Source organism: Gymnoscopelus microlampas, assembly GCF_963454915.1.
Source record: "Gymnoscopelus microlampas genome assembly, chromosome: 20".
NCBI lineage: Eukaryota > Metazoa > Chordata > Actinopteri > Myctophiformes > Myctophidae > Gymnoscopelus > Gymnoscopelus microlampas.
The window spans coordinates 19,731,735-19,744,031 of record NC_139957.1 but is presented as its reverse complement, the minus strand read 5'-3'; the positions used below and the strand labels follow the sequence as shown (position 1 = coordinate 19,744,031).

Below are 12,297 nucleotides of genomic sequence, written 5' to 3'. Positions count from 1 at the left end.
GTCTTTTTTTATATGTAAATTCCTTCATAATCAGTACCTTCACACCAGTATTTGTTTTAGTCTCATTTTTTTTCATCATGTCCACCTCTGACACGAGAGGAGCGCTGGACGGGGGCATAAATCACTGCTCCTAATGGCCGCCTGCCTCTGCATTAATGAACTTTCTTTCCTCTCCTAAAGTCTTTAATTGCCCTTTAATATCTATGAGTGTATGTGTACTTTACCCATGAAATACCTTTTCTTTTGCCATACCCTCCCGCGTTAAAAATGAGGTAATTATATAGCCTGTGTGCTTATGACGGATTGGTGTGTTTGCCCCTCTTGGGTTGAGAATGGTTTATATACCAATTGCAATTTTAATGGGATTAGATTTGAATTGTTGAGCCTGATGTTTGCTGTAAAAACAGGTTGGACTCTCCGGCAATCTTTCAGTCTTAAAGTGTGCCTTTCTGGGTTGTAAGTTTAGTTTATTGGCCTGACCCACAGCAGCCTCATGTGATTTGGATACCCATATTTTATATTTATCATTTTGCTTTCCCTGTTTTGACTTGTTTATGCCAACCTAACTAGCATTCTCTAGTTAGACAGTATAGATGTTTTCATTCAGTCGCAAATGTAGGCTAACCGTGCTAACATTTTTCCTTTACTAAAACAGTATTACATTCAGTAGTATTTAATAAGCAAATTCCTCTCTCTCTGCTTCTTTTACGGTGTCAAAGGCAACCCTGTATGAAAATGACTTAATGGTGTTAATTTGACTCTGGAAGTGTTATAATGGACTGTCACGGTTCCATTACATTATCTATTTATACACTTTTTACTGTGTATCCAAGTTTTTAGAGACCCATGTGCGCGTGTTTGTGCGTGCAATTGTGCATGCGTGCGTGTGTTATTGTTGGTTGTTGGCCTTATGCCGTTAAACAACTGAAATTCAAAGTTCACTCCACCCTTTTTATTTACCTTTTATGTCAACGGTCCTTCAGAGCAGTCTCACCACCATTCTTCCATTCCTCATGCATTCAGCCTCGGCGTCTTTGACTCAGAGAACCTGTAATACGTGAGCCTGGCGGTTGGCTCGCTGATAGACATCACATCGGCTTTGTTGCCGCAGGTGAAAAATTGAGGTAGGCAGTGGCCTGGCGGTTGTGTTTAGCATTCCAGATTGGACGTGTTTTGAAAAGTATTAATAGCAGGCATGGAGGCAGGAGCCATCAACGGCAGGTTCAGCCAGGGGCTCTGGAAGAATCAGGGCAGACCTCTGGGGTGAACTCTAGGCTTCTGTCATCACACTTTTCTCCGGCTCATCTCATGCCCTCAAACCACATGACAGACTATTAGCTGGTGTTCTTTAATTGTCAGTGGTGCAGAAAATGTGTTGCATTGAAACTTGCACGATAAAAATAATTACAGCTGGACTTTGATTTATCGGTTCAGATTCACAGTAATGACCAAAACACTGTATATCCGTTTTAGGAAAATCCAATTACCTGAAGTTCATCATTCTCTGATTCTAAATGTGTTATCGTTCTGCCAACCAAGAACTTAATTGACCTACAGTCCTTTGAAAAGTGCTGTAATTTGTTTTAATTCTGTGCTATAAATCAATTTAGAGTATGAGTTACTTAAATGGTAGCTCTCATTTTAGAATCAAACTCCTCAGTTATTTGATTAGAATAATGAAGGAACCATTATTTAAGTAGGCCTACAGTTACTAAACTGTTATTACTGTATGTCGTAAAGCGTGTGAAATGCACGACCAGTAAGTGTACTCTGATGTATTACTCCATTTAACTGGGGGAGTCCTACTTCCTGTGGCAGTGACCTTCTCCCTGTGGCTGCTGGGAATTACAGTCATTCAGTGTGTGTCTCGGCGTGATGGATGACACCTGCACCCGTTGAGAAATCACTCCCTGGCGCACTATTGTTTTTCTTTCTCACTTTTGCGTGGGAGCAAAAACTGCATGCATACCCAAGCCAAAACCAACTCAGATAATCATCTCATCTGCATGATGTATGGTCTTCTGTCTTTGTACGACAAGTTATCAGACCTTTCGGAATGTTCATCGGGTAGGATGGTGGCCGGGCTCGGAGCTTCCAGCAGGACTGCCTGTTGGGTCCGACCCGGAGACCTCATGCGCCGTCCATATATCTCCAACTCTTCGAACCACCCAAGATGTTGAACGGGGCGATGATGTAGGACTTTCTGCTGTCTCATTGTTTCTGCTGGCTCGCTCTGACATGCCACCATATGGTCCCTACTTATCCTGTATCCAACACGAGGGCCAAAATTCCACGGCTGTAAAAATGCCGCACATGACTTTAACTGTGGCCAGTACAAAAAAACAGCAGGCAACGAATCAAGACTCGTCTTTGCGTCACTGCAACGTAAAATCAGCGTAATATCCAACTAATTGTATCCTATACCCACTCTTTTTCCACCTTAAGTGATCATTTTGATGATGGAGCAAAAACACAAGGCTGTACTCTGTGACCCGGCACGGAGAGCATTTGTGGCATAGGGCAGTCCTGTACTATGTTAGGAGTATGTTTGTGCGTGTGTTAGTCGGTGGCTGCGTTCCAGACGGTACTGATGCTGTCGTTGCCATTAGCAGCAGTGATTAGTCGTGTGTGTGTGTCTGCAGGCACAGGAGCCGTGGATGACAGAAGCTGTCAGTACCATTGTGGGTTCAGAAACAAAAGAGGCCTCAAAATAATGGAATCTCCCAGTATGTCACCCACTGAGGCGGAACAAACCTATAAACGTCAACCAGATGGCAGGTCACTGTACTGTAATATTACGTACCCGTCTCTCTCCACAGTTGTGGAGGGAGGTTGCTGCTGAACACTTTCACCATTCTTCAAGGCAAAAATGGAGGCAGTCAGAACAGAAAGAATGTCATTAGCAACTCTTGCATACTACAGAGAATGTATTTGACACTTTAGTATAAAGGTCCTTACACACTGGGGGTGCTTTTTTTTGCGATTAATTTGCCCCGAAATATGTATTTTTGTGTCATGAGTAGATCCACACAGAACGCACATTTTATGCAATGATAAAACGCCAGAATTGTTATTTGGAACGCAAATAAAGGCGCATCGACCTGTATGAGGCATCAGCTACTGTATATGAATAGTTTTAATGCGATTTTCATATAGTTTATTTGTCCTTTAGACCTTTAATATGCCAGTACAGTATGGCATGTACAGTATGACCTTTGTGTAATTTCTTTGACAACATAGTAAAGCACTCAATAAGAGAATGTTTTTTGCCCATACCCTAGGTGGGGTTGGCGAAAGGGCCTTTCTGTGTGGAGTTTTCATGTTCTTCCCGTGTCCCCTAGGGTAGATACCCTCAAAAAAACATGCAGTAATCAGGGTCACTATACTGCCTCCCCCTGGTCAGCCGGGGCGCCTGATGGAGGGGAAAGGAACTGGTTCCTTCCACGCGCTAGGTCCAACAGGGGAAACTCCCCCCCTGTCAGGTGATAAGAAGCGGCTTGCTAGCTCCTCATGCGTTGAAGGAGGCATGAGCTCAGTTCTGGGCTCTCCCTAGGCTGGCAGAGGGAGAGAGCGCCCAGGATTACATAGGCAATTGGCACTTGGTGAAAAAATGGGTTACACAATCGTGGGATAAAAATTTTAAGGATAAAAAAAGATATTGTTTTTTGCAACTTAGTGCTGAGGTTGCCTGCTATGCTTTAAAAAGCAGCTCCCAAACATTTAGTACAGGCAGATGTCAAGGGTGGGATATCTCATTTTGAAATGAGAGTTACAGTATGTTAGTCCGTCCCCCTCAGTAAGTGTAAAACGGAGGCCGTGGAGGGGTGTGAAGTGATCCCAACAGTTTGCAGGCTCACATTTGCTGGGCTCTGTGATTAAACGGTAGCATGTGCTGACAGCAGGGAAGAAAAGACCATGATGCACTGGGGCCCTATGGAGCAAGAGAAGTTGCCTTTCAGCAGCTTTTAGGAAGGTGGGCGTTTGGCACATAAATGCTCTGAAAGAACTACAACTCAGACCGTCACAAGTTAACGCAAGTGTGATGTATTTGCAGTCAGGATGGACTCATTTAATTGATTACATCTAAAAGTAGGGTGCATTCCATTCAAAACCCCACCATTAAAGGTACATCCTAATTGCTACTTGGGTGGTTTGCATCATACTGTTTGTATCCCAGTAGCATACTCTTCTCTTAATTCTGTGAAACGTGAAAAGAAAGAGTGTGTTTACAAATGCCGTTGACCTGGGTCAGGCCAGTATCAATGCTACAGGTGTAGAACAGGTCATATGGAGGCCACTGGTGGATTATTGTCAAATGCAGTCTCACATTGTGGTTCGTCTTGGAACCCCTCCTTGTCTGCCATCGGTTGTCCTTAAAGTGTCTCGTCTTTTGGGGCGTCAGACAGGCGCTCAAATAAACACAGCCTGGTTTTGCATTCATGCTTATCATCACTAAGCCCTGTGAAACCGCCTTGTTGGAGGAAAGACACAAGTGCCTAAGGCTGAGGGCAGCCTCATATCAAAGGATGCAGATCAATACAAACATAGAATGTATTATTTGTTTTAACTGAAAATATACAGAAAAGGCATATGTACTGTATTAGAGACAATATATTTTAGGGGCAAATGCTTTAAACATACTTCAGTAATATTTGAAATATATTTGTTCAATATTAAGACTTTATGGTCTTAATACAATCGTACAGCAACATGGCTAACAGCCTAACACCATAAGATAAGATACCGTGTTTAGGCTAGGAATAGTAGTTTGTAAACTAGATCCCATCTTGCAATGGGATCACACCAGCTGCAATATGGGTCAGGGGCGTAAAGTGCAATGGGGCCTCCTCCCTATTTCTTACCCAGCTACTTCCAACGCCCTTTCTCGGACTACACCCATTTACGAACTCTGGCCTTCATTGTGAGCTCAACTGCACACCTGCAAAGTTTTGTCACTGCCGTTTTGTCACTGCAGCATGGTTATGACGCTATCGTGTTGACAAAATCTGTCCACAGACAGACAGACAGACAGACAGACAGACAGACAGACAGACATGTAAACACCTGGCAATGTACTGAAAACCACTTCTGTAGTAGTTCCTGCTACAATAGGTGTCTACAGGACCGCATTTTGCCATGATGACACACACACAGACACACACTCAGACTCACAAAGTGAAAACAATGCCAGCCATGCTGACGCGGCTGGTAAGTACAGTAATATGGTCTTGAAAGAGCTTATCAAATCGGGAACGAGTATATACTTCATTTACACTTTGCCACTCGTCTCTGTGTATCTAGGAATATTGCCCTCGGTGGTTAATCACCCCGCGTTACCCCGTTTTACTTTATTTTTCCCAATCTAAATTTATGAGAGAAACAACATACTCTACCCATAAGAACATGAGATTCAGTACTCCTTTTAGCTACACTGGCAGTAGTGATTAATTGATGATAAACGTTCCCTAATGTTACTGTGTGCCAGAGTCAAGTCTACAGAGACAAAAGGAATCCAATCGTTGTTTTGTTTGTCTTCTTTCTGTGTGTTTGGTTTCCCACTTATCGTCCAGATGCACATTTTCTGAGGCGATGGCGAATGCAGAAGCTCTCCATTTTCCCAGACCCTGCTCTCTCTCTCTCTCTCTCTCTCTCTCTCTCTCTCTCTCTCTCTCTCTCTCTCTCTCTCTCTCTCTCTCTCTCTCTCTCTCTCTCTCTCTCTCTCTCTCTCTCTCTCTGTCTTTCTCTCTGCCTTTCTCTGGTCTCTGCTCCTTCTCTCTCCTGTGGGTCACCTGTTGGAGCGTGTTTTCTTTTTCTCCCAGCATCCTTGTGTTTGTTCAGGCTCAGTAAGCAGGCAGACAGGCAGGTTTGGCTTCATCGCGTAATCAGATTAGCTGAGGAGAGATCTAATGTGGTCAGGTTTCACGACAGGTCTATTCATAGGAACACCTGAAAAAGACGTGTCTGTCAAAAGCTCTCGGAACCCCTGTGTTTACTCTCTCACTGCAGTTTTAAAAGCCTTTGTTGGGTCCATCTTTAAGCCCTTTCAGAAGGACTTTCAATATGTTTAGTTTTTACTGAGAGCTACCAAATTAGGTTTAGGACTCCTATCAATTCCAATTCTAACAATTGGAGATTAAGATACCACTGTAGATGGAATTTCCTCTGTGGTGTTTCACATGATAATTGTCCCTGGAAACCCCCCCCCCCCAACAGAGGAGACACTTTTTTTATAGACATGATGTTTAATTGAGCAAATTAGAGAGAGGCCGTATTTCACGGCAGCTGTGTACACATGGTGGAATCTGTGAGGGAAACCCCATTAAAGCGATGGCAGAGAGGATACAGTGAGAATCCTGAGTTAGCCAGCCTGATTGAGTCTGAGTGTTTCCAAAGCCAAAACCAGTGGCTTTTCACCCAGATGCACGTAGTTAGTGCGTGTGTGAAACCACAGCGGGTCCCTCACTGATCACTCAGGCTCTATTGACTATCCAGCTGTTAGCATATAACTGATGTAGTGGCTTTACATGGATAATACGCTGAGTGGATTGGGTCCCTTCATCACTTTGAAAAGCAGAGAATTAGTCGGGTTGTTATGAGAGGAAGTCTCATTGGGCCTCCTTCATTCATATCCGCTTGCATGCAGACACCACAGAGCTCAGAAAACACTGTGGATTATTTATTAGGCTGGTTGGGATTTGAATTAACCAGGGGCGATAATTACAGTGACGACAAGGGTTCTCACTCAGACTCTCAGTAGATTGGTTTGTGTTGGCTGTCTTTCAAAACCGTTGCTCAAAAAACAAAAGAAAAAACACAACCAACAACATTCAAATGGCGGTAATTAGAAGTCATGCACGTTTTCAGTGATCAAGCCAGGACACATAACCGCTTAACATGGTTTGGGTTGCTGTCAGATCCTCAAGACCTGATATGCAAGGTGGTCAGGTTGTTAGGAAGTCTCAGTGCAAACCACACCCATTCAATGTAAAGAAATGGGAGAGAACAAAAAGTAATTTAGTTGTTTCTTTGTGAGATGCGCTGCGAGAGTGCGGACTATCCAACACCATGTTGTGCCCTAAAGCACCGCTAGACTTATTGGGGTCCATATGCCTTTAAAAACATATATTAAACATTACATTCCACATAAATCAACACATTTTAAAACGCATGTTCAATCACAGGTACCTGTCATTTCTCCAATTTAAGCCTAGGACACTTATTTTCCCATATAAATCTACAAATCATACTATTGATTTCAAATACTTAGCTGGAACATAATTAGGCAACATCTGTATTGGGTCTAAAAGCCTCGATGGTAAGCACAATAGAACCTATACAAGTAAAGGGCTCCATCTTTAAAGATCTCTTCAAATTTCATTTACTACTGGGTCTAAATCAGGGGTCATCAATATGTCCGTACACGGACAAATGTGTCCGTGGCAAAGACTTGGCATAGTCTGTGGCAAATTTCTTATTTTCTTTTTCACACAGGATTATAATGTTCTTATTTTGATCATAAGACCCAATTACTGAATGTCAATCTCCAGGTTTTCTTCAGAATATGTATGACACTGATTTACTATGACACTAAATGGCACATTAGGAGTCCACTAGGACTAGTTCTCAAATGTTTTATTTGCAAGGGCCCCCTTAACTCTCACCCTACGGGTCCATTTGGTTCCATTTGTACTCTCAGAGTTACAGAAATATTATGGTCATCCAGGGCTAGCTCTCCATGTGTTTCTGGTCATTTCATTGTCCACTCATTTTGTATGTCCGTGGCAAAAGAAATATTTTGACAAAAATGTCCACCACAAGCCAGCATGGCGATTACCCATATCCTCAAAATTAAGAGAAACAGATGCCTAAATACCTAAAACCCATTGTGAGACAACTGAAAAGGAATGTATCCTGATCATTCTGAGCTTCTTAGGTTTCCATGTGGTAATGCCAAAGATTTCCCAAGATGATCTTATATCCAGAAAACACTGCAAATCCATTCATTATCCTAACAACAGCTGGGACTGAGGATATGGGTCACTTATCAGAAAAAAAATACATCTTTTTTCCTTTGATTGGATACCAACAACTGAACACTAAATCTTTTCAAGAATGATCATGTGATCAATAACATCAAATACTGCCATAAAGCCTTTAGCAGGGGTCTTCAACAGGCGGCCGCCAAATCTTTGTGTGATAGGGACTTTATTGTCTCCGCCAGGAGACATTGTTTTCACTTTCCGCCCCCCCCCCTCGGCCAAGCTAACATTGGTCAAGCCTCACGTGACACGTGACAATACGGTGAAATAGTGTGATCTGATTGGCTAGTGACGTATAGCGGCCTATAAATACATGTGTCACTTTGAAAGAGTCTTAGCCTCTTTCAAAGTGAGGTAAGACAGGAATAATCACGAAATGGCTGAGAAATGGCGGATACTGTAACAATTGGATAGGACACTTACACAGACAGGACAGATAGGACACTTACACAGACAGGACGGATAGGACACTTACATAGACAGGACGGATAGGACGCTTATACAGACAGGACGGATAGGACACTTATACAGACAGGACGGATAGGACACTTATACAGACAGGACGGATAGGACACTTATACAGACAGGACGGATAGGACACTTATACAGACGGATAGGACACTTGTGTCATGTTACTATGACACAGTAACATGTTCTATTTTTTGTAAGAATTAGAACATAAGAATTAGAACATTCCCAACATTCCCAACACAAGTCTGCTGGCGGAGACTTGTGCTCCGAGGAGCACTTTTTCTAGTTTATTTTTATTTTTACATGAACCACTTGAACCCTCACATCCCTATTCTGGGGGGAACAATAGCCGAAAAGAGCAGATTTCTACACCCATTTACGAACAAGTACAAGCTCACAACACATCTGTGACGCGTTGTGAGCTTGTAGATTGGTTATTTTCGGAAAAGAGGTTTGGTGTACAGGGATAAAAGAGGAGACCAAGTACCAAGCCAAAGGCCAAGTTTACAAAGTATTGCGTGATTAAGTGGTTAAATGTCTGAACACACATTTAAAATGAATCCAATATGTATCCCCCTTGCTTCATCTCTCTCTCAGCTAAGGGGTCCTTGGCCTGAAAAACGTTGAAGACCCCTGGTCAGGATGCTCAACATGGCATCCATTGTTGTGTTTGTTGTGTCCATGATGGAGCACGTACACGTACACATTTTGAAGTTGCTTTCTTACTGTTGTAGCAGTTCAGGGTGCGAGAAGCACTTGCCCATCGGGCAAGTACAGGTCATGTTCTACTTACCCAAAGGTCATGCCCACTTACCCAAAAAGTAAATTGTCCATTATAAAATAATAGGTAAATTTGGCCCGGACCGCTGGCCTTGTGGACCGGGAACCTAGGCTCAAAAGTAGCCTGATAGCACACCGCAGGTTCGTGTCAGGTTTGCTGCATGTATTTCCCCCTTTCTCTAACCCTGTTTCCTGTCCATCTCTACTATAAAAATATAATAAAAGGCAGAAAAAAATTATTAATAATAATAATAGGTACATTTTACGCTTGTAGAACAAATTTATGTTAAATCCAACCAAAAACTGGTGAGTGGTGACAGTCACTTTGAAAAACAGAATAAGTGAAACTGATTGTTATAACTAAGGTAGCATTGTTCTTCGTATATAGCCAATAATATTTAATGAAGACTGAATGCACTTGCCCGTCGGGCAACCTGGAAGCTAACTCCACCTGCCCGAACGTTTTATTGACTTGCCACGGGCAGTCAACCGTTAGTGTCATCCCTTGCAGTTCAAGTATAAAAAGCTGTCTATTGCTAGTAGCTCATGCACCTGTTCCTGTGAAATGTATTGTACATTGACTTCTTTCTTTCTCCCTTCCACCAGCCATCTTGGCTGCCTGGGAGAGCCATTTTCTGTAGGTCCCAACTTTACTTTACTAGAAAAAAGTCCAACTCAATTCGATTTCAGTCACACTTTTTGGTGGTGCAAAAGAGCAGTTAAACCCAGTTTTGACACTTTGGTGGAGGAAATTATGGGGATTTACAGATTTCTGGCTTATTTTCTACAGGTCTCCATCACTGTCTTCGTCCTCCACATGTGACCTGAAACGACTCCTAGTATCACATACAGCATTGGCACAACTTAAGAAAGAATCACTTCAAACTTAAAAAATGGTAGATGTTAGTGCTTTTAACTAACCTTGCTTTTTGTTTGTCCTAGGCCTGGTGGAGATCTGCCTAATGCACCCACTGGATGTGGTGAAGACAAGGTATGTACTGTATACCCACAGTTGGGAAGATTGTTGTTTAAATGTTATGTATTACAGATTACCCATTACTCTGCTAATACTGTGTGTGTGTGTGTGTGTGTGTGTGTGTGTGTGTGTGTGTGTGTGTGTGTGTGTGTGTGTGTGTGTGTGTGTGTGTGTGTGTGTGTGTGTGTGTGTGTGTGTGTGTGTGTGTGTGTGTGTGTGTGTGTGTGTGTGTGTGTGTATATATATATATATATATATATATATATATATATATATATATATATATATATATATATATATATATATACACACATATATATATATACATGTATATATATATACATGTACATGTATATATCTTTATACATCAATGTTTTAAACCAGTATTGTGTACAATGCACCACATAAAAACAGGCAATGTTCTAGTTTAGTGTAGTAAAACACATAATGACAGAAGCTCTCAGTTGATTACTGTCAAGAATATTTTACTCAAAGTTCTTCAATATAACATCAGAGAGGCTCATCATGTTTTGATTTTAAACCAAATACCAAAAAAAAGAACACAAGGTGAATACTTTGTGTTCTTTTTGGTTTTTGATTAAAATATAAAGTTATCTAAATTACTGCTACCGGCCTTGAAGTCTTTGCTGCCTGCATACACCCAAACCCTGACCTTTACCCATAAGATGCAAAGACTGTTAGCATGGAAATGTTGTTTTTAATTGTACAATTACTGTGCTTCTTTCTATCAAAAGATATTCAAGTTCAACATTTCGATTAGAAACTGTAATTGAATTACAGCATGTATCTTTGTAACTGTAACAACTGATTAGTTACACGTATATATTTTGCAATGTATTCTGTTACTTTCCAAACTGTCTATCATGAATTAGTCTTAATTTGCTCTGTACAGCAAGTGATCTTTCATCATGTAATGCGTGTCAGAATGTACTGTTGTTTGGACATTTTTCATTGTACATTTGCACATACAGTATATGAAATGTGCTTGTAACTCTGCTATTTACGGTGTGCAACAGCGATGTACGACTAAGTTTAAATCTGGCTTTACTTCATTTGATATGTTTCTGTATCAATGCCACCAAGACAGATTCATCTACAATGTATGTAGAATCAATGTAGAGTCTACATTGATTGTACTAGGCAAATTCAATGTTCAGATTACCTTTCCCATTCATTCATACATTAACTCCTCGGTCGTAGACCTGAACTTATAAGTCTGGCATTCTAAGAAGCAAAATATTTTTCCACTCCACATCTGCCTTGAATCCTCTCCGTGGGCGCAGTAATGGCACTTGGGCATATATATTGGAGTTCTTTGCATACCAGCTCTTTTTTTCCCCCTGCTTCAGTGGGGCTGGCCTGACCAGCTCTGCATTCTCCAAGCAAGGAGGGCACCAATGCCAAGAGCCTTAGCCATTTTGTGGAAAATGAAATGCATCATTTACCCATTCATTTCCCGCACAATGTTAAAGTAATACACATTTTTATGTTTGCAAATCACTCATATTATTTCATTTAATCCCATTCATCTTTTGTTGCATGGCCTGTGGTTCTTGAAAAAAAAAAAAAGGGGGGGGGGGGGAAAAAGATGAGAACAGGAAGAATGAATCAGCAGCCACTGAGCGTGCTCTCTGAGTTCCGCGTAATACTTTTTGTTGGGGGGTTCCCATTTTCGTCCTCTGCCTCGCTCTCTCCAAGTCTTCGTCCTTCCTCTTGTTATGCAAGAGTGGCAGCCTCTTGGGGTGCAGAGGGTGATCAGGACCATCACACCACAGCTCCTCAGTCAGCCATAAACAGGTCGTGGGCCACTACTAAAGCTTTATAGTCTTTCACAGGCCCAGCCAAGACCTCTGGCTCAGTTCTTAGCACCCCCACCCGCCCCCCTCTCACTACTTGTCAGTAAATTGTGCTGCTTTTTTGTCATTTACGGCAGCAGTTTCTTGGTAAATAAACCGCTAGGGTTAGGGCTAGGGTGCCTTAAAAAAGAAAAAAAAGCATGATGGCTGCACT

The 12,297-nt window shown here is 41.9% G+C and overlaps 1 protein-coding gene across 2 annotated transcripts in view; it reads left to right on the top strand.

Moving 5' to 3' along the window:
• slc25a21 (solute carrier family 25 member 21) overlaps window positions 1–12,297 on the top strand; it is a 129,442-nt gene that overhangs the window by 59,053 nt on the left and 58,092 nt on the right. For both annotated transcript variants that reach the window (XM_084045750.1, XM_084045751.1), the window contains one exon: window positions 10,233–10,281. In XM_084045750.1, coding sequence (XP_083901876.1) covers window positions 10,233–10,281 — 49 coding nt within the window. The remainder of the gene's footprint in view (window positions 1–10,232; window positions 10,282–12,297) is intronic.